Source organism: Phragmites australis, chromosome 11 (assembly GCF_958298935.1).
Source record: "Phragmites australis chromosome 11, lpPhrAust1.1, whole genome shotgun sequence".
NCBI classification, from domain to species: Eukaryota; Viridiplantae; Streptophyta; class Magnoliopsida; order Poales; family Poaceae; genus Phragmites; species Phragmites australis.
The window spans coordinates 2,081,053-2,104,067 of record NC_084931.1 but is presented as its reverse complement, the minus strand read 5'-3'; the positions used below and the strand labels follow the sequence as shown (position 1 = coordinate 2,104,067).

The following is a 23,015-nucleotide window of genomic DNA, read 5'->3' as shown; positions in this document are numbered from 1 at the left end:
GATGACTTGACTCGCATTGCACTTGACCTGTCAACCATGAGATTAGGGACAGCGGCGGCACAGGCTTGAGCGAGCAAGGCCACGAGGGCATGGTGCAGCGCGACGGCGGTGGCGGTTGCGACACGGGCACGAGCCAAGAGGGTGGCAGCGACTATGGCACGGGTGCAAGCGAGGCAGGGCACGGTGTGGGCGCAGGCATGAGCGAGGCAAGGCACAGCAGTGATTACGGTACTGGCACAAGCGCAACGGGATATATATACTAAGTTGAAAATTCTGAGTCTGTCACTTATTGTGAGAGGGTATTCACCTGTTATAATACTAGCATTTTTAGGAAATAGCTCAAGTATCACTTCCTTGTCGCCCTTCTACACTAGCAGGTTTAGCTCATCCAGCATGCTGAAAACCTGAAATACAGTCGATCCACTTAATGATCCGGTTGGATCGATCTGAACATAACGATCGTTTAGGTGGTGTTTGGTTACTCGTATGCCTAAGTCTATCCCGTATCTGCATAGTGATTTTGCATCCCATGAGCCATGCTCCGGAGGTGGTATCCTCTGACATATCTATCGCTCGTGGATTCCAAGCTATATCTGCTCTAAGTCCTTTTTTACATAGATGGACTAGGCGACGTTTTTTTTTTCAGGCCGCCGTTTGTGGCACGTGTTTTTTGTTTTCTCATGTAAATACATTCTATTTCTCTCTTAATGCATCCCGGCAGTCCTCCTGCCGTTTAAAAAAAAAATCTGCTCCAACTTGATGGGATCTCAGTTTGCCGAGCTTAGCACACCCAACGTACGAGGCGGAGCTTGTTAGGATAATCTATCTGACGCTCGAGATCGAAAGGTAAAATGTGGTTGGAGCAGCTCCAAACTTGATGAGATCGTTCTACACTTGGAGCATTTCAGTTTGGTCAGTTCAGAAGGTGGGTTGAGTAGAGCCCATGATATGGTAGTGGTTTAGTCAGCTTATCTTGCAGTGAATTCAGAGGTGCGCAAATCTCGGTTGATGATTAGTTTGAGGAGTTGAGCCTATGAAGTTACATCAAACTAGTTTTTCTTTTGACGGGGAAGTTGCACCAAACAATTGTTAACCACTACATAAAAGTAAGCATTGCACAAATCTACATCCACAGATTCATCATTTATAGTTATGAAACTTATATAGTGTGAAATTATTTTGAATTGTAAATCTAGTTAAATAATTTTTTACACTAGAAATTCTTATAATTTGATTCAATATTAGTCAAAGTATACAAAGTTTTATTTTTTTAAAATAAATTACACATATTATTTCTAAACGGAAGGAATACTTCGCACTACCGGAGACGGCGTCTTTGTCGAGTGTCCCATACTTTGCCGAGTGCTTTTTATCGGACACTCGGCAAAGAGGGTCTTTGCCGAGTTCCAGAGGTAAAGCACTCGGCAAACATCTGGCACTCGGCAAAGACCCTCTTTGCCGAGTGCCAGAAATAGGACACTCGGCAAAGGAGTATCTTTGCCGAGTTCCAGAGAGCAAGCGCTCGGCAAACATCTGGCACTCGGCAAAGAGGGTCTTTGCCGAGTGTAATTTTTTAACACTCGGCAAACCCTAATTTTTTTTCCCCCCTTTTGGCCTCTCCAAATTTTTTCTACGGTCCTCATACAGTACCTGGTACTCCATGTTCCAATGTGGCACATTTCTCGGATTTTTTCTATATTTCTTTAATTCATTTCAATTAATTGAATTTTCTTGGATAATTCAAATTATAACTGCTAGTCATTCGAATAATGAAAAAAAATGAATGGAAAAATGATATTCATGTTATTTAGTATATTGTGAGACCGTATCCAGGAACATAGCACCAATTTCGAATATCAAGGTCACGAAACATGACCACGAACTTGCGATCGAGTTGTTTTTAAATTGTATAAAAAGCAAACAAAGTCCGAAAATCTTGAAACTTGTCAAGATATCATGATATCATATGTGGAGGCTGTCATAAAAATTTGAGAAGGTTTTAAGCAAGTTATCACGTACGATGCTTGCAAACCGAAGAATCTCCGAAGAAGTTTCTTAAAACCTTGCTGAGATTCTTCGGTTTGCAAGCATCGTACGTGATAACTTGCTTAAAACCTTCTCAAATTTTTATGACAGCCTCCACATATGATCGCCTTCCTTGGCGCTGCGAGACTGCCTGCACCACGTCGCCTGACTCCACCGCCACCCTAGGTATAACCCATCTTTCCGTATCATGTTGTAGATCACGTAACCTAGTTAGGCGTCTCCCGTTCGAAAGAGATACGGTTGGAAATATGCAGATATTTGCATATCTAAAACCGTATCTGTTTTGAATTGTCCACGTTTTTTGGACAGCACGCGGATGCGTAGGTGGGGTTAGTTTTCATGATCTGCTCCGATCGGAGACAGAGTTTCGGCATCATCTCCCTGTTGTTCTCCGGATACACACTCTCCCTAGCAGGACGTGTATTTGGAGAACAGCGGGGAGGTGCTGCCGAAATTCTGTCTCGAATAGGAGTAGAGAATGGAAACTAACCTCATCTACGGATCCTCGTGTGGGATTAGGACCTAACCTCACCTATAAGATAGTAGGAACGTCGTGTAGATGCAATTGATGTTTATATTACTCGCCGCTATATATGTTAGAGGATGGAGGACCGTGAGTGGATGTACACGGGCCGCGCAAGTCAGGGTCAGGTCACCAATGAATGGATCGACAAGACCGATGCTTTTTTGGAACGGGCGTTTGGCGTGGCTGCTAAAGGAGCGAGTAAAATTTGCTGTCCCTGCAGCAAATGTGCAAACAGGAAAAGACAAACGAAGAAGGTAATGGGGGAACATCTTTGGAAGAATGGATTTACGGCAGACTATACCCGGTGGGTCTACCATGGTGAAGCCGATCGTACGAGAGAGGAGGTGGTGAGGCCACGCGTCGAGGATTATGATGCTGAGGCCGGGGTAGCAAACATGTTAAATGACTATCACGAGGCACAGTTCGCTGAAGGACGTACGGAGGAGGAGCCAGAGGCAACCGCAAAGGCGTTTTACGACATGTTTGCCGCGGCACAGAAACCCCTTCACGGCCAGACAAAGGTTTCTCAACTGGATGCCATTGGACGCATAATGGCGTTGAAGTCCCAGTATAGCCTGAGTCGAGACGCCTTCGATGGTATGTTGACAGTTATTGGCAGCCTGCTTCCGGAGGGTCACCTTCTGCCAAAGAGCATGCACGAGTCACAGAAACTCCTTCGTGCACTTAAGATGCCGTATGAGCAGATACATGCTTGCCCGAAGGGGTGCGTCCTATTTAGGAAAGAATACGTGGAAGCAAAGTACTGTCCAAAGTGTAAATCATCTAGGTTCCTGGAGGTAGATTCTGGTGATGGCCAGAAGAGGCAGCTTGACATTCCCGTGACAATCCTACGGCACCTTCCGTTCATACCGAGGATCCAACGGCTATACATGACCGAGGAATCCGCGAAACAGATGACATGGCACAAAAATGGCAAACGATACAATCCTGACAGGATGGTACATGCATCCGATGGTGAAGCATGGACCCACTTCGATGGCATTCATCATGAGAAAGCTAAAGAGGCTCGTAATGTACGTGTTGCGCTGGCAACAGATGGGTTCAATCCTTATGGAATGATGGCTGCCCCATACACATGTTGGCCCGTGTTCGTTATCCCCCTCAATCTCCCCCCCGGCATATGCTTTCAACGACAGAACGTATTCTTGTCGTTGATAATTCCTGGACACCCGGGGAATAATATGGGTGTGTTCATGGAGCCTGTGATTGATGAATTGGTCCGTGCTTGGGAGGAAGGGGTATGGACATACGACCGAGCTACAAAGAAAAACTTCAAAATGCATGTTTGGTACCACTACTCCCTGCATGACTTCCTGGCGTATGGGATATTCTGCGCCTGGTGTGTTCACGGGAAGTTCCCATGCCCAGTATGCAAGGAAGGTCTGAGGTTCATTTGGTTGCAGAAGGGTGGCAAGTATTCATCGTTCGACAAACATCGGCAATTCCTCCCTCTTGACCATGCATTCAGACGAGACATCAAGAACTTTACGAAAGGTGTCGTAGTGACAGACCCTGCACCACCGATAATGACTGGTGCCACGGTTCGTGAAAAGATAGATGGTCTCGTGGTCAATCCAGAAGGTGGTTTTGTGGGATATGGTGAGCAACATATGTGGACTCATAAGTCGGGCTTGACTCGGCTCCCCTATTTTGATGACCTTCTCCTTCCACACAACATTGATGTAATGCACACTGAAAAGAATGTTGCCGAGGCACTTTGGGCAACAATCATGGACATTCCTGACAAGTCAAAGGACAACGTTAAGGCTAGAGTGGATCTGGCAACGATATGCGATAGACCAAACCAACATATGAAGCCTCCTAGTCGCGGCAAGACATGGAGAAGGCCTAAGGCCGATTTTGTCTTGAGCAAGCCTCAAAGGAGGGAAGTACTAGAATGGATCCAGACGTTAATGTTCCCTGATGGGTATGCAGCTAATCTGAGGAGGGGAGTGAACTTATCTACTATGCGAGTCTTAGGGATGAAGAGTCATGACTACCACATATGGATTGAGCGGCTTCTTCCGGCGATGGTTCGGGGCTATGTCCCTGAGCATGTCTGGCTAGTGCTAGCAGAGTTGAGCTATTTCTTTCGCCAGCTTTGTGCCAAGGAGTTATCTCGGACCGTGATTGCTGACTTGGAAAGAATGGCACCTGTGTTGCTCTGTAAGTTGGAGAAGATATTTCCACCCGGCTTCTTCAATCCGATGCAGCATTTGATTTTGCACCTCCCGTACGAGGCACGAATGGGGGGGCCCGTGCAGGGCCGTTGGTGCTATCCAATCGAGAGATGTCTAAAGGTTCTTCGAAAGAAATGTAGAAATAAATGCAAAATCGAGGCTTCCATTGCAGAGGCATACATTCTGGAGGAGGTGGCGAACTTCACAACAACATACTATGGTGACCACCTCCCTAGCGTGCATAATCCACCCCCTCGTTACAATGCTGGCGAAAATGAATCGAACCTCAGCCTTTTCCGAGGCCAACTCGGAAGCGCAAGTGCATCGACCCCCAAGACCTTGAATCATGAAGAGTGGCGCCATATCATGCTATACGTGTTGACCAACCTTGACGAAGTGGCACCGTACATGCAGTAAGTTCTCAACGAACTTGTTAAATACGCCATCACTATTCTGCATCCAACCCCCTTGTTTCTCGTTGGTACAGGGAATTTCTGGATGAATTCTGGCGTCAATCAAGGGATCCTACCCCGCAGCAGGTAGATACCCTTCTTAGACAGGGTGCGGGAAATGGAATGCCCGATTTCATTTCTTGGTTCAAACGGAAGGTACCGTCTAATTTAGCTCGTACGTAGTTTGACATTCCAAGTTACTCGTACGTGCGAATAATATAACGATGTATCCTGCTTGAGCTTGCAGGGCCAGAGGGATGCGTCTATGTGTGCCGAGTTGAGACAGGTTGCCGATGGCTTTGCCTATAGGGTCAGGTCATTTTCTGGTTATGACGTGAATGGATATCGCTTTCGCACAACAAGCTACGAGCAGAGTCGGCCCAATCGAAGAACCACAAGTTCCGGAGTTTTTACGCCCGGCGTTGATGAGGTCGAGTATTATGGAAGAATTGAAGAAATATACGAACTCAAGTTTCATGGTTCCAAACCTTTTAATCCCGTCATATTTAAATGCCATTGGTTTGATCCTGAAGTAACGAGGCGGACATATTGTAATCTTGGGCTAGTCGAAATTCGACAGGATTCTGTCTTACCAGGAGACGATGTCTATATTGTGGCCCAACAGGCCACGCAAGTTTATTATCTCCCATATGCGTGTCAAACCATAAGGCATCTTAAGGGTTGGGATATTGTGCACAGGGTATCGCCACACGGTAAAGTGCCTGTCCCAAACGATGAAGATTACAACTTAGACCCAAACACATATGACGGAGAGTTCTTTCAAGAAGAGGGACTAGAAGGGAGGTTTGAGATAGACTTAACTGAAGCGATCGGAATGGAAGTAGACAATGAAACGGTTATTGAAGAGGACGTTGGAGATGAGGTGCAAAATGTGAAAGACTTACAAATGCTTGAGCGATTACATTTAGACAATGACAATGGCAACATTGCTCATTCGGATAGTGTTGATTATTTCGACATGATTGATAGTGATGATGAGACTTATGATCCAGCTAATCCCGATCATGAAGATTATTTCTAATACATGTAATACTATGTTATTTTGTAATTACGTTTTGTTTATTTTGCATCTCTTTCTAAGTACTTCTTGTTTATCTGTGCTTATTGGTTTACTCTTTTTAATTGCAGGTGATTGAACAAAGATGGTGGGCGGTGGGATGAGGAAGCTAACGTCCTTGTACCGAAGGACAAGGAGGAGCAGCCGCAGGAGGGAGTCGTCGCGTGAGGAGGAGGAGGAGGAGCAGGTGCCCCAGGAGGACGCCGAGGAGGCGCAGGAGGACGCGCAGGAGGAGGCGCAGGAGGACGCGCAGGAGGAGGCGCAGGAGGACGCGCTGGAGGAGGCGACAGCAGGGGGTTCCGCTTCCTCTAGTTCGTCCAGCGTCTACTTGCGAGGTCCCGCGAGCCTCCCTCAGCGACCGATACCTCGTGAGAGACGCCTGCTGATTCGACCCGAGGGGGAAAAGTAAGTAACTTTAGATGTTATCACTACTTTATATGATATGTTGAATATCAAAATAGAAATTGGACGATTGTTAATCACTTGGGCAGGAACTGGACGATTGTGGCGAGTGGAGGTGCTCACACACGCCAAGTCAATGGCATCCTCGGTCTTCTGTGCAAGGAGCACTTCCCTGGCCTGGTTGAGTACGCCGGAGTGACGGGGCCGGCCTACTCGTTTGACCACTACGCCGCCGCCCCCGATGCTGCAGATCGGGCCCACAGGGTATTCAACAACAAGGCGGAGCGGGTGAAGCAAGAGCTGTGGGTAAGTCTTCCTCGCACTACATTCCTCAATACATCGTATTTATTGGACATTCTTTAAATAATGAATGGATACATCGTGTTTGTATGCAGGATTTCTTTAGATGCCAGGACGGACATGAGGCCAGGGCGGATGCGGTGGCTACCAAATGCTGCAAAAAACTCGTCGTGGACATGCATTACGAGGCGCGCATCCAGGCCGTCGTAACTTACCACGGGACCGTCATTGGAACGAAGGTCACCAAAAGGGACGCAAGAACCATGACGCTGACCCGGGACCAGTACCTGCAGGTAAATACAGAACATTAATACTGATTCCTTTTGAGATTAAGTAGGCTTAATTTCATCTTGATGGCCTGTAGATGATTCCTTATTGGTGCGCCGCGCATCCCCAGTGCTGGGAACAGATGGTGGACAAGTGGTGCTCACGCGAGTGGGAGGAGACGCACAACTTGTGCCGGGAGCGGCGTTTGATGATGCCAGGTGTAGCACACCATCAAGGCAGCCGCAACCTCAGCGGATACGCAGAAACATGGGTACGCGAATTCATTTATTTATTCTAACGCTCAATTCTGCATGATTTCTAATCATCTTGCTGTTTTTCTCGCAGTCGGCGTCACATGGTGGCCAGCCTTGCTCCATCTTCAAGGCATTTGCTATGGCCCACAAGGGCAAGGCGACGTCCGACGTCGACTACAACCCGGAGGACGGGCCCGAGGCGTACAGCAATGCGACCGTCCACAACCGCCTTAGTGAGTACACATCGATGGCAAGGGAGGTCCATAGGCCAGAGTACGATCCGAGCACCGAGGACCTTGATGGAGAAGTCGTCATGAGGGTGGGAGGAGGCAAGAAGCATGGGCGATACTGGATTGGCGACGGCGCAATCGACTCGGCCGCTACTCCCAGTCTCTCCCAGATTCGAGCAAGCAGCACGAGCACGAGCCCGGCCATACGACCTCGGAAGGACACTTCACACCACCGGGTGGAGGCACTCGAGGTTATTTCTGGTTTATTCGTCGTTCATTGGTTTTTTCATACCTTTCCTTTGCATTATTGTAACATTAGGGTGAATATATTGTAGGCCCAGCTGGAACAAGAGAGGAGGATACGGGAGCAAATGCAGGCGACGATGGAGGCCGATCAGCGGAGGATGGTGGAGATTCTTCAGTACATTGGCGCCGCTACGGGTGTGACTCCGCCACCTTCGCTATTCGCTCCACCTCCACCTCCACCTCCTCACTATTCTACTCCTGTGAGTATAAATGTTTTAGTTTGTATGTTCATGCTTACGGTCAAACCTAGTGGAGTATGAAAATTTTATTCATGTATGGTATATATTTATCTTGTCTCACACATGCAATCTCTTCTCCTTTGTGCAGAATCAATCGGCGGCATCGAACGATCCTCATGCTTCAGCGAATCATTCACCAAATCAGTTTCATTGACCATCTTGGTGATGATACTTGTAGTTGTTAATGGTACTTCTATTTGCAATTATGGTTGTAGATGATGGAGCACTTGGATTACTTGTGAACTTATTTGTTATATATTGTGAGACATGTGATGTTTGTGATATATATGTGGTGTTGGTGATATGTATGTGCTGTTGATGATATATATGTGATGTTGGTGATGTTTGTTATATATATATATATATCTGTTTGTTTGGATGGGATGTCAAAAACAAATAAAAAAGGCTGTTTTCAGTCACTTTGCCGAGTGCAATGGCCATGACACTCGGCAAAGAGGCCTCCGCTTTGCCGAGAGCCATGGTAAGGCACTCGGCAAAGAGGCCTCCGCTTTGCCGAGAGCCAAGGTGAGGCACTCGGCAAAGATGGCCTGTTTGCCGAGTGTTTGATTCACAGGCACTCGGCAAAGATGGCCTGTTTGCCGAGTGTCATGGCATTGCACTCGGCAAAGCCTTTGCCGAGTGCCCGATAAAGTGCACTCGGCAAAGAGATCTTTGCCGATAAATTTTTTACCGAGCGTCCTTTGCCGAGTGTAGCACTCGGCAAAGCCTTTGCCGAGTGTATATCGTCCTTTGCCGAGTGCCTGAGGCACTCGGCAAAGAAGCTGTCTCCGGTAGTGTCGTACGACACTCAACCAGGTTTAACGTACATGACAACGCACTTATTTCCATGATCGCTATGAACTATATATCTGCATGACGTCAGGATGTGCATGCGTTCATGCATGCAATGTTCGATCAAACGCTCATGGCCTTTGGCCCGGATATGATCGCCGCCCCCCCAGGAACTCCGCCTTCTTCCTCCGGATGAAATCAGCAGCCAGCTCGTTCACGTCCGGCACCGCCAGCTTGGCGCCGGCGCCGGCTGGAGGACCCCGGCCGCCGGCCTCGCCCGGCGGAGGCAGCACGAAGACGCCAGGGGCATGGACGGCGATCCGCTCCACCCTCTGCACACGAATTTCACTGTCCACAGCTACGCGTGCACCACCATTGCCGTCGTTGGCGCCTCGCCGCATCTTGGATTTCACCGCTTCTACTTCTCGGAAGAGGGCGGTCACGGATTAGTGATCGATTTGAGCTGGATCTGTGTTTGCTTTGATGACCGATCGACGATCGATGAGCTGGTATTTATAGGCTCCAATCTGTGGAGCAGGTTAATTGCTTGGATCCATCGAATCGATCATTGTGCGACTCTTTCTGTCGTGTGAACATGTAGTAGCTAGCAGATTGTTAAAGTGGAGTAGACCACTGTGTAAGACGACCGGCACGGGTCGATCAGATCGATCATCACGTAAATTAAGCTATGTCTAGAAACGTGCGTACTTAGGCACGAAGCTAACTGCTGAAAAAGTCCAAAAGAGTTTTGGTTGATTTTTCAGCGTCAGAAAAAGAGTGGTTACAAATGCTGGCTTTGTTGAATTAGTAAGTTAGGAAATATGAATCAGGCTTGTATATATCGATGCCTACTCTTGCTGTGGGGAAATGTGTCGTGCGTGTTTCAGAATTTCAGACATTGCGGCCGGAAGCATCCGGGCGGTGTCTGAATGGCGATTTTCCGATAAATTGAAGGCAATGGAAGTGGATCCCAGTTTGCGGTAGATTTCTCGTGATTGTACCTGTAATTGGCATTTTACTTTTACTCTTGTAAGGACCGGTGATGTTTAAAAGGGGTTGAATTAGGAGTTTAAAATTAAGAATCAATTTCGACAAAATCTAAATTAATTTTTATCTAAGAATATTTTAGATTTATCTAGTGTTTCTACTTCATCTTATAAAGTTTTACATCCTAGAAACTAATCCTATCAACTACATATGGTAGTTCTAGAAAAGTTAAATACGGAAGGTAAAACGGTGCAATAAGTAAATACAAAATGTAAAAGGTAAAAAGAATGCAAACTCAGCACACCAACTTTTTCTCATAGTATTGGTGAGTTTTTGATCACCCCTAGTCCACATTGAAGCCCCTCGTAAGAGCTAAGCTCCTCAATCAGCTAACTCCATGGATAGCTATTAGAGCTCCCCACACACTAGTGGGAAAACTACTAAATCTCTCTCAGAAACTCACCGTAGTCACCACTAAGGTGGTGATTTGCCGCTCTAACATGGTGCACTCTAACCATTGAAAAAGCTTGCAATCACTCCACAATCTTCTCGAAGGGTCTCGCAAGACACAAACGTCGTCAACCATCTAGGTGTCAGCAAACACCAAGAGCAACAAGTATGTATTACTCACTTGATCCAACTCTAGACTAATCATCTAGCTAGATATACACTAGACCTAAACCAACACTAATCAAGTCCTCAATATGTCCTTATATCTTCACAAAGATATTCTTTGACCTTAAATTACAATTCTTTGAGATGTTTGACACCCCCAAGAATATCATATAGCATCCATAAAACTGAACCTTGCATACTAGCCAACTATATTAGTCATATTGACTATATTGATATTAATCACCAAAATCACATTAATCTAATACTAAAGTCATTGATCCTACAACTTTTCACCCATAGCAACGATTTAGTGTGTTACTATAGGTCTATTTGGTAGAGCTCCCCTTGATCTAAATTTTCTAAGAAAAATGATTATATGACTGAAAGTAATTCTCTAGTGAAAATTACAAACGATCGTTTAGCAAAGCTCTTACTAATTTCACTTAAAAAATTGATCAGAAAGCTCTACCAAACATGCACTATGTCACACATTGATGTCATTAATGCAAGGAACTTTGGTGTGTTTGGGGCAACTAGCAGTGTAGCCTACCTCTTCCGATGTCCAAACTGCTCATCGTCCACCTTGTATGTCCTCTCCTTGCTGGGCTTGCCTATCATCACTCTTATGATATCTTCCTCTCCAAGACTCTGACGATCGCTCCCCTCCCTTCCCACGCATGCATCCACGCTCCTGTTCACTACCTAGAATATGGTTGTCCTCGCTGCAGCCCTTCCTAATACCTACTAAAGTGGGAAAACCAATTGATTTCCTTTTTGTAATTCTGTTTTTGGAAAAGGTTTGTTTTTTCAAAATAAGGTAGGAGTTCTTTTTTATGCACCAATGGGCCCAATTTTACCATTTGAGTAAGACGGCCCATAAAGCGGTTCTGTAGTTGTGTTGTTTCCCATCATCCTTGTCCCTATTGAGGAACCACTGCTACCTGTATAGTCTAAAAATCCCTCAAGAAAATAATCATATAAAAAAGACACAATGTAGTGGAAAAGTTTCTCTTCTTTATTCATCTACTACCTCTGTTCTCAAATAGATGTCGTTTTAGGAATTTGATTTTGGTCTTAAATAGATGTCATTTTAGGTTTTTAAGATAGTATTTTACTAGAGTGACTATATTAAAGGCTATTAGAAAGTGTTGTAGTTTCAATTCAATGAGTGTGGTGGATTGGTGACTTATGTGTCATTGATTGAATGTTGAAGAAATCGAGAGGGTAAACATGTCGTGTATGAAAGAATTTATTATAACCTTATTCTGTGTATCGAATGCTATAATAACATCTAAAAGAGAATGAAGGTAGTATCTTATACAATGAGGGATCCACCCCTATATTTATAGTGTCAAAAACCTCTAAGAAATAGAATCGAATCTTTCAAGATATCGATACAAGTCCACAATTAGTTGTAAAATCCCAGGTTTCTTAACACTTCCCCTTGGACACTTCTCACGAAATGCATATGTCTTATCAAAACTCCCTAAAAAACCAGTGAAAAAATTAGGAGAAAGAGTATATAGCTCGCGATATGGTCACACAAATTACATCATTAAAAACCTTATCGTGAGAAACTTCAGGAAAACTCATTTAAGAGGAAAAGAGTACAATCCACCCAAAATATTTCATATAATCTTCATGATTAACTTTGGGACTTAATCTTCTTGACTAAGATTTAATTTCTTGTATTGGTATTATGTGAAAATTCTCCCTCTGAAATGTGCAACTCTTTAAGCCTCATCATCCCAATGCCACGAACACATCTTTCAAAACTAGATGCAGAGAGAGACTTAGTGAATAAATTTATAAGATTTTCACATGATTTGGGATATATTACCTTTATTTCATTCATCTTATGCAATTCGTGAGCATAAAAGAACTTGGGTTAATATGCTTTGTTAAGTTACTTTTCACATATCCTAATCGCACTTGTGCAACATATGAAGTATTATTTTCATAGATAATGGTGAGGGAGTTAGTAGTGTTCAAACCACATGACTGTTAGATATGATTTATCACTCTTTTAAGCCATGCGCATTCCCGTGCGGCTTCATATAAAGCTATTATTTCCGAGTGGTTCATCGAAGTAGATACAAAACTTTGCTTTGATGATTTCTAGAATATTGCAGTTCCACCACATAGGAAAACATAGCTAGTCTGTGATTTCGCTATATGCATGTATGACAAATACCCAGCATCTGCGTATCCAACAAGACTTAGATCATGATTCTTTCTGTAGAACAGATCCAGATCTTTGCTACCTTGCAAGTAACGCAGAATATCCTTCACTGTATCGTGCAAGTGGGTTTACTGCAAACGCTATATCTGGCCTAGTACAATTAGCCAAATACATCAGCACAGCTATTGCACTTAAGTATGGGAACTCCGGTCCAAATACTTCATCCCCCTCTTCTCTAGGTCTATAGGGATCTTGATCTGCATTCAATGACCTTCCGACTATAGGGTTTTAGCGGGAAATGATTTTTCAAAATCAAATTGCTCTAACACATTCTAAGTGTAGTTTGACTGATATACAAAAACTTCATCTGCCACATGCTCTAGCTGTAGGCCTAAGCAAAACTTGGTTTTACCCAAATCTTTCATTTCAAATTCAGACTTCAAGTACGAGCTTACTTCCTCAATTTCTTCTTGATATTCAGATCATCTACATATACAGATATTATACAAAATCTATTGCGGGACCTTCTTATGAATACACAAGAACAATCTGTGCTATTTGTGTAGTCTCATTTTTCAAGAAATTCACTCAAACGATTGTACCACATTCTACCAGACTGTTTCAACTCATATAGCGACTTCTTCAGTTGTATGCTATAAAGGTGATATTTCGTCTGTCCTGATTTGGCAATGGTATTCCTTCAGGTATCTTCATATAAATGTCTGAATCAAGGCTCTTATAAAGATATGCAGTCACAACATCCATCAATTTCATTTTTAACTCCAGGTTGACTACCATTGAGATCAAATATCTAAAGATAATGCCACACATGACCAGGGAATAGGTTTCTCCATAATCAACGCCTGGTCGTTGAGTGAAACCTTGTGCAATCAGTCGTGCTTTGTACCTCACAATTTCATTCCTTTTGTTCCTCTTATGAACAAAGACCCACTTGTATCCTACTGGTTTGATGTGGTGAGGTGTGCAGCATATTTTCCCAAAATCCTCTCTTTTATTTAGGCCCGATGCTGCATTTAAGAGGGAACGTGGCCTGTCACTTCCAACCACTCCCCTCACGCCTGTCGTACTGAGTACGTCAGTCCCTGTCACCGCCTGGCAGGAAGGCGTGGGGACATTTAATGAGACGGGTCCCATCGCACGTCACCCTGCGAGGCCCATGAAGGAAACGACATGGAGATATCGTCGTTGGGCTCGAGGCATATCGCCTGCCCCCCTGCTGTGTCAGATCTGCTCTGACTGAGAGGGCATGCGGGGTAGTTCGGCGGCTGCCCGGTGGGCCCCCTGCATCTACTAAACATTTTCAACCCCCTGTAACATCAAACTGCAGCCCCATGAAGGTTGCTTTCCATTTATGGATCATGGGAACTCGTGCCCTCGTTTCTGAGCATGCTGAGCCTCCCCCGATAGGATAAAAGGGGGGGGTGCACTCCGTAGAGGACAAGCTTTCCGAAGAGCTCTAGCACACAGCTGAAGGTCGGAGAGATCCAAGCCGAGTAGAAACTCAGAGAGATCGGCACTTGAAGACCGAAGCTCAAGACTTAGACAAAAAAACCTTGTAATACAGAGATCTAGAGAAAGGTATTCCCAGAGCATTAATAGCACATCATACACACAGGAGTAGGAGAGCATTAATAGCACATCATACACACAGGAGTAGGGTATTACGCTCCGTGCGGTCCGAACCTGTCTAAAATTCCTTGAGCATTTACTCTTACTAGCAGACGATCTTCCGTCCCGCCTACATCTCACACATTCGCATTAAACCCACATACGAGGTAGATCCAGAATCAGCCCCCCAGCCGAATCTCAAATGGGCTCACTCAGGATCCCCGCTTGCGGTGTTCATCCACCGACAGTCTCCGGCAAAGGTTCATGTTGATAACGTGTTGAGGAACTACTGCTACCAGTGTAGTCCAGAGATCCCTTAGGAAAATAATCACACAAAGGAGACACAATGTAGGGAAAAAACTTTCTCTTCTTTATTCATCTATCTTATACAATGAGGGGTTCACCCCTGTATTTATAGTACCAAAAACACCTAAAAATAGAATCAAATCTTTTAAGAGATCGAGACGAGTCCACTTGTAAAACTCTAGGTTTCTTAACAGTCCTATCTCAAAACTGTGCAAAAAAGGGTACCGCCACCACCGCCGTCAGGTGGCCTCCCGCGCGTGCTCAATTTGTCCCATCCCCGAGCGCATCTCAAAATCAGCATAAGCTCATCCAGTCGCCGATGGCTCTACCTGAAGCTCATGTTCCTCACCGTGGAGCCGCCTGCCTGCACCCTCACCTTTGCAAGGTACGCCCCACCCATTAGCAATCATACTCACAGCGGCACTCAGAGATCTTTAGCTCTGTGGTGCCCTCTCCCGATCGATTGGTGGTTCAGGAAACAGTAGCGATCGAATTGGTACAGCCTTTGGTTCGGATGCTGGATAGGCTGCCTGTAATGCTAGTATTGGTGGACTATCTCTGCTTTTTTCGTCGCCTATTCTAGGTTGATCTGCAGCTGCAATGGACTAGTAAGAACCCAGTGAACCTGTAGGTCATGCAATTGTATAGATTTTGCCTTGTTTGCTTCATAATCTGCTTCGCTGATAGGCAAGTTTAACTTTAATAGGCCGCCATTTGGTTCCAGCCACAGATGTGAAGTGTCACACTTCCTTAGTGCTTTGCCAACCTCATAGATGCAATCCATGACAATGTTTGAGTGACCTACAACAATTGATTAGCCAGCCACGAAAACGTTTGGCAAGCCACAAATTAGGGGGAAATATGTGGCAGTGGCATGAACCCACACATGAATACGCTAAAAGTTCAAAGGAGACAAAGTTATTTGTTTCCGATTTCTTTTCAAAAACTATATGTTGATATATATTTATTTAAATTTGTTTTTTTGCATTTGTTTTGTGCAGAAAAGCTGGAGGTGGTTCTATCACACCACATGTCCAGAAATTTATTGTGGGGAGTCGTACTAACCATAATGTAAATGCTATATTTTGTTATTATCTCACAAAATTTATTCAACTACACAACCAACTTATATATTTTGTAAGAAAATCAACATGTAATCGTCTTAATAAAATATTAGAATAGTGTTGTTATAAGTTTTATTGCCTATGGCCTTTCCGTTTTATACTGATGCAGATAAAGGGATGCCAAAACTGTACCTACACAACAAATATTCTTAAAAGAATTATATCTGTGGTTGAATTATCATCAGACGATGTCATTGATGAACTTTATGAGGAATTTGCTTAGCATATGTTAACAAAAGAAGTATGTGGATTTTATTTTGTAATATATCTCGATAATTGATAATCGTTGGCATTGTATACTCAAATAATTCATGCTGCATGCAAAAAGATTCATTGATAAATACAGAAAATCATATCTACAAATATATATCTTTTATTTCTTCTACATATGAGTACTCAATTCAAACTCTTTCATCAGAAAAATATCCTCATCATGTTATTAATTATAATGGTATACAATGACACCCTTGTATATATAGATGATGATATTTCCCCAAGGCTAGTAAGCGTGGTTGCTCGATTATCATGTTCGTCTAATATGCTTGAAGGTGATACAGGGTATGATGCCATTAAACACTGAAGTGTTGTGTGTCTAGATATTCTATTAAATCATTTTCATATGTTATTGATTTATGTTCTGGATATTATACTATTTCAGGTGCTCCTTTGGCCATTGAGTTTATTCTTGTCCGAGTTTATTCTTTCAAACCCAAAAAAAATCTACAAAAGTTGTTGCTTTGAGGTAAAGTAATTAGTTTTGCTATTAAAATGAGAAACATGAATAATGTAGACTCATATTAGAATATTTACATAAACATGTTTAGCTCCTGCATAGCCACCCTTCAATAATTTAGTTATGTCAAATAGTAATACGGATTTAGCATCCCTATACTTATTGTAAAGAATCCTATGAGTAGCAACTCTTTTTCCTTTGTTTGGTATGAGGCTAATTGAGATTTTATAGGAGTGTTAGTGTTTATGTACATGTCATTATATGTCGTTTGCACCTCTATTTGATCCTTTATTTGTAAACATGCGTTAAGTGGGCTGCATCCTGATGAAAACATTTTTTTCTTATACATAGTAGTACAGACTAAGTGTTCATAATGGCAAGTTACTTGAGAAACACACACTTGTTCATTTTGTGCAAAATAAAGTAGATATATATGACACTCAGTCCTCAAGCATGTTCGAGAAAAAAAATCTAGATATTTTTCCTTGGGTAGTTAGATAGGTGGTGGTGTTTGCTGTAGCTAATTTAGTGTATGCTCATGTGCCTGAATTGATTTCACTCTTATTCATTGAGGGTATTATATCAAAGGTAATGATGCTTCAGACCGAGTATTCTTGGGATTGCTTAAATGTGATTATTGTTCTAATGCCCGGCTGGGCAAGCTTCCGCTCGTTTGGTTCGCTGGCGAGTTTTCCTCGGGGTTTGCGTCGGTAAGCTTTTTGTTTGCTTCCACTGGAGAGCTAATCTGGCTCGCTGGCGCTGGCAAGGTAAGGCTTGCTCGCGCAGGCGAGGCAAGGCAAACTCAGCAAAGTTTCCAAAAACGCTCTTAATGTGCCAATTAGAATTTATAATGGACTTTTTGGGTGTGGACATGTGGTGCTGTAGTATGATTTTTTTTTTAATTGCAATAAGATGTTTATAACCCCCTGGCCTTCAGCAACAACACTTGCATAAACTTACATCTTTTTTCAACAAGTAATAAATATTAATCTGATAACTAAATCTGTAACCGATTAAACAAGTTTATAACTTGTTTAATGTTATAAACTTAAAAAGATATGAACCGAACTTAAAAAGACACTCCCTCCTTTTTCCATTTTAGGCAGAAACATGTTTTAGTTGGATATGTTTTGGTTTTATATTTTAAGCTCAGTTGGTATCTTTCTGTTTACCTGTTAAATGCTAAACATGCCATAAACTTGTTTAGGCCTGATCAGTGTGTTAGTTGCCCACTCAATGATTCTGTACTTGTTGGAAACCATATGTAGAATTCATGCAAATCTTGTGTTGTGGAGTTGGTGGCATCCCACTCCTGCCAAATGCATGGCATACATTGTAAAATGTGGTAACCTGTTTGATCAAATAAGAATTATCTTGTAAAATGGATTACCCAATGTGTCACTGTTGTTCATGCTTCCTTTCTTTCATCTAACATCTGTCTCCTTTGCCAGTCTTGGTGCAGATATTATTTACGATCCGGTCTGCGTTGGGGTAGAGCTCCCACCGGGGCACCTGGGGCGTGGCCTAGGTCGCGACCCGTATTCTACCCTTGTTTTCCTGTAACTCCTACGAGCCATCGGCCGTGACCTGTGTTCAACCCTAGACACGGCCCGAGTCAGGCCTAGCTCCACCCCTAGGTCTGCGTGCCACAGCTCATTGGCGTACTCTCAATGTTGTTGAGAGGAGGTGGTAGACAGGGGAAAACCGACGGGAAAACTGGCGATATATTTGTAACAGAAGGTCCTGTCGCCTATATTGCCCAGTTGTTCGAAACGTGGACACTTTCAATTGCTTTGCCAAAGCAGCTGCTGACGCCAAGCTGTCTCTGTTTTGAACATTACCAGCAGCGGCTCCTTCAAATTTTCTCCCTTACATGCTGTCATATGATAGATCAAGTGTACAACTTCTTAAAATTACATAATTGTCGTAGAACATCGAAAAAGTTCATCTACCCTTTTGAAGTATTCATCATTCAACTCTCGTAGTAAGAGCATCAATCATATCGTCTGAATGTCAAATGCTTCCTCGATGTTATTTTATACTTTGTTTTGATGCGAGAGAGTAGAATTCTTTTTATATTTCAAAACAACGTCAGGAATTCTGGCTGACATCAAACAACAATTAATTAGAAAAATAGGTGAAGTAGCTAGGATATGACTGTCTGATAAAAATATAAATAAGCTCTGGATATTGGATTATTCAAAGTTCACAGAGACAAGCAGAATTCATCTTTCATGTATACCAAGCTCCCCGTAAAATTCTGTACAATTTACAACTTAGCTCATTTCCTACAAGATTAATTAGAAATGAGAATCATGATTTGGGCATTTGGAACTTAGTCCTACAGAAGCAGTACTGCCACAATACTGTACTGAACCAAAAAGGTGAATTATATATCACAGATGGGTTGGAAAAACTAAAAATAGTACGGTAGTTGCTCATGCAAACTTCAATGCAGTGATAGCCAAGAGAGTTACAGCTCTGAAGAGAATTTCGTTCATGCTTTTTTGTATTCTCACTGCTACCTCATCCTCCTCGAAGTTCATGTTACTTGGGCTTCTGAAAATGCTGGCGATGGTGTCTCGCAATCCGTTGACCGCCCAGGAGAGCCAAAAGAGCCCAAATCCAACACTGGTGCTCAGCAGTCGAGCTGGAGCAAAAGGAGTCCTCATGCCGATAGCCATCTTGCACACAACTGACAGAAGAATAGCCAAGCCAGTTCCGGCAATGCCAATAGAGCATTGTGTCAAAAGTTCAGTGATCTCTGGACCAGCCTTTTTCAATGAGAGAATTGTCGAGGTGCTTTTGTCCTTTTCCAGTAGGATGGATAAAAATGCTTCGCTAGCATGTACGTAGTTATTCTGATACAAGTCACGTTCTTTGATGTTTTTCCCTCTCTGTTTCTTCTTTGATGCAGATTTTGACTTCACATCACTGCTGCACATAAAAAAAACATACTGATACATGAAAAATGATCTTGGCTCTTGTTTGAAAAGGTCCAAACAGCAATTTGAATGTAGCATAGCATAAAGTTGAATGTCCAAAAGTTACTGCATATATAGTTAAAGAATCATTCTGAACATGCCAGATTTAAGGCTAAATGATGGCTTTCCAAATAAGGTCTCTTAACGCAATTGGTTAGGCCCAAAACAATGTACAAATGATGGGAGGACAATGTCTTTCATGTGCTACTGGTATAACGACCATACTAGTTGGTGCATGAAACAAAACCTTGGTACCAGCTAGTAAAATGATCACAGTAGATAAAGATGAATAAAATTTTAAAACAGTTGGTTTGCTAGATGCAGGAATTACTGTTCACTCGAGCGAACATTAGCTGCAGTACCGTAGCAGGTTATTGGTTTGTTAGTTCTAATCAGGTTCGGTTTAGGAGATAAGATAGAGTTTGGATAGTTTAAATCAGGTGAGAATTAGAGGTAAGATTAAGAGATAGAGTTAGATTTAAACTATAGATAAGATTAGAGATAAAGTTGGTTTGAATGGAGTCTTTGTAGGCCAACTTGCCGGCTATATATACACGGCGTCTGCCGTGATTAATCAATCAAGCAAGAAGAATTAATCTAGTCTCCCCCAATATTCTAAGTCTCCCCAATCTATGATCTAATCCCTCCCCTAGCAGCCGACGCCGCCCGGCTATCCTCCCGACGAGTGTTTACCCTAACATGGTTCACTTTGTAACCGCTTAAAAATGTTCAACAGCAACTGGTCCTCCCTCTAGTGTTTGCTAATTTTCATATAAAATTTCTTAATTTGAATGTCCGCTTGTAATGTACAACATTAAGATTATTTAAAAAAGCCAGATACTTTTTGTGCCTAGTCTATGGTGCAAATGATTAGATTATATCTTTAGAATTAGAAACTACTCCAGGATCTATGCTGTCCTGCCAAGCATCGCATTACTCGGTGTCAAGACTTTTAAAATAATAAGCGAAGTCAGAAAATAGCATGGAAGCTGCCATAATTGCCTATGTTTAGAAGCAGCAACATGAACTAACATACAACAAAGAAGTTCCAGAAAAGGGAGCAAAATGAATGCAATACCTTTTTGAAGTATCAACTGTTGTGCTTGCTAATTTTGAATTGGATACTTGGCTGTTAGCCCGTGAACGCCTTTTCCTGATTCAAAAAGGTGCATGTCAGGTAAACGACACAAATGTACAGTACTAGTAATAATAAAGGATAACTACATTATTGCTACAAGAATGAACCACAAAGTTTAAAGATGGCAACCAGGACAATGTATATTAGTTTTTTACTTACAAACAGATCATTGGCATAAAGGAAATGCATCTTCTAGATTGAAGGGTAATACCAAAATATTTCCATATTCCATGCATTTTTTACTACCTACTTCTGTATTGCTACTGTCCATACTTCTTGGTTATCAATTGATGCAGGGATCAGTAGGTCTATACCACTCCATCCATGGGTTCTCTTAAAAGAGAATGTATATAGTTTGCATCCTATTAATCTGACATGGCTGTAAATGCCTGGTTACTAAATTGCCATGTGTGCAGCCAATGAAGATTTAGCTGACAGCATCTTGCTATCCGCTAAATAATTAATAGGAAAGCTGTAGCAAGGGAATAGTTCCCACTGAATATCTTTGACAGAAAAAGAAAAGAAAAGAAAAACTGTGCAACAATCAGAAGCAAAGTTACAAAAAATACTCTCCATTTGCAACCTTATCAACATTATGCACAGGTATGAAACTAGACAAATTCTTAAATAGCAGTTCAAAGATAAACATTCAGTAATGATGCTTCGCAGTATCACCTGTTAAAGTATGGGACCAGAAATGCAGACTTGCAGCCACTTGATTCTCGTTTTGACATGTTGAACTCTAGGAAAACTGAGAGTAAGTCTCTCATCTCATTGCCATTGCCAGCGAATAGGACCCGGCCATTTTGATCAATAGTAAGAGCAGAACCATGGGACTGAACAAAGTCCACAAGAGGATCAGGGATGACAAGTTGTTTTTCCGGCAGATACTGTTGGGGCTCATCCAACCCAAAGTCATGGATAGATAACTTATCATCCAGCATATATGGCTGACTTCCAATGTTGATTGCCAGAGTCTGATGTCCAGTGAATTCAGCTAGCACGGATTCGTCAAGTTCTTTCACGTCGGACCCTGACATTAGAAACTTGAGAATTTTCTCTTGCCTTGCACATTGCTCAGCAATCCCAAGGCTAAGTCGAACCAAGTCAGGGTGAGAATCTGTTCCAAAGAGATTAACATGAGAACATGAGATGATGAGACTCATAAGAGGCCGTAAGATAATTTTAAACACGCCGCTCGCAAATTTTGGACTGTGCTACTATGAATTGAAGGGATGTGAGTGTTCAAATAAGCGTGGCATAGCATGGACAAGTGGACAAGCATCGTACGAGAACCTAATTTGTGCAACATGGAAGATAGCCATCAATGTCTATTAGTTCCTCTTGTAGAGCCAAGCTAAGGGTCATGCATGTCATCACTTCTATTTCTATCAATGAGAAAGCACCTTTCTTTTTTGTTTCACAGGTTTCATTAGCAGGTTTGTTTGCATAGAGAATACGCTGCACTTTACTCAAAGTCCTAGGCTCATAATCTGGAGCCGTGAAAGAACATTCAATTGTGGAAACGCCAAAGCTCATGCGCAAATCACCCCTTGAGCATACTACTGCCGCAACACATGATGAAGACGAACATACATAGTAGTAACATGCAACAGCACATTTGCAAAATGGCAAGAGAGAACATAAGAATCACAATTCACGAACCTTGCACGTCTAAGAGGGTAGGCTTGTCGGGCATCGCGAAGGCCTGGTAGGCGGCGGCCTGCCCATGGCCGGTCACCATCATTTGCACGGGCTGCCCCTGGTAAGGCGTCCCCTCGAGCTGCTGCTGCCGCGTGCAGAGCTGTATCGCAGCGCCTTTTGCAGCGTCCTGCTGCCTCTTCCCCTGGAACGGCAGCACGCCATGGAGCTCCTGCATCACCAAGTCAGAAGCCATATGGAGCCAGCCACGATAACTGCCGCAGCAACTGAACCCAACCCGGAGCCACAATTGAACGCGGCCCGGGGCCAATTCCGCGCAGGAGGAGGTCAGGAATACCTTGGATGGAGGAAAGACGATGGGAGAGGCGGCGGGGAAGGCGAGGAGGGAAAGGTCGCCCACCATCGGAGTAGGGTATTACGCTCCGTGCGGTCCAAACCTGTCTAAAATTCCTTGAGCATTTACTCCTACTAGCAAACGATCTTCCGTCCCGCCTACATCTCACACATTCGCATTAAACCCACGTACGAGGTAGATCCAGAATCAGCCCCCCAGCCGAATCTC

General features: G+C 43.3%; 1 protein-coding gene and 1 pseudogene across 2 annotated transcripts; one reads left to right on the top strand and one right to left on the bottom strand.

Moving 5' to 3' along the window:
• The first annotated feature begins 9,285 nt into the window (after positions 1–9,285).
• On the top strand, positions 9,286–17,882 carry LOC133885022 (uncharacterized; annotated as a pseudogene).
• A 1,004-nt stretch (positions 17,883–18,886) lies between these two features.
• LOC133884275 (uncharacterized) lies at positions 18,887–22,858 on the bottom strand. 2 transcript variants are annotated; one of them, XM_062323629.1, is made up of 5 exons: positions 22,791–22,858; positions 22,457–22,664; positions 21,467–21,911; positions 20,732–20,806; positions 18,887–19,606 (listed from the first exon to the last, which is right to left on the bottom strand). In XM_062323629.1, exons 1-5 carry the CDS (start codon positions 22,854–22,856, stop codon positions 19,108–19,110), a joined length of 1,293 nt encoding a protein of 430 aa, XP_062179613.1. In that variant the 5' UTR covers positions 22,857–22,858; the 3' UTR covers positions 18,887–19,107. The 2 variants fall into 2 exon arrangements, with proteins under 2 accessions (XP_062179613.1, XP_062179614.1); XM_062323630.1 differs by having other exon boundaries at positions 18,887–19,603.
• Positions 22,859–23,015: the final 157 nt, after the last annotated feature.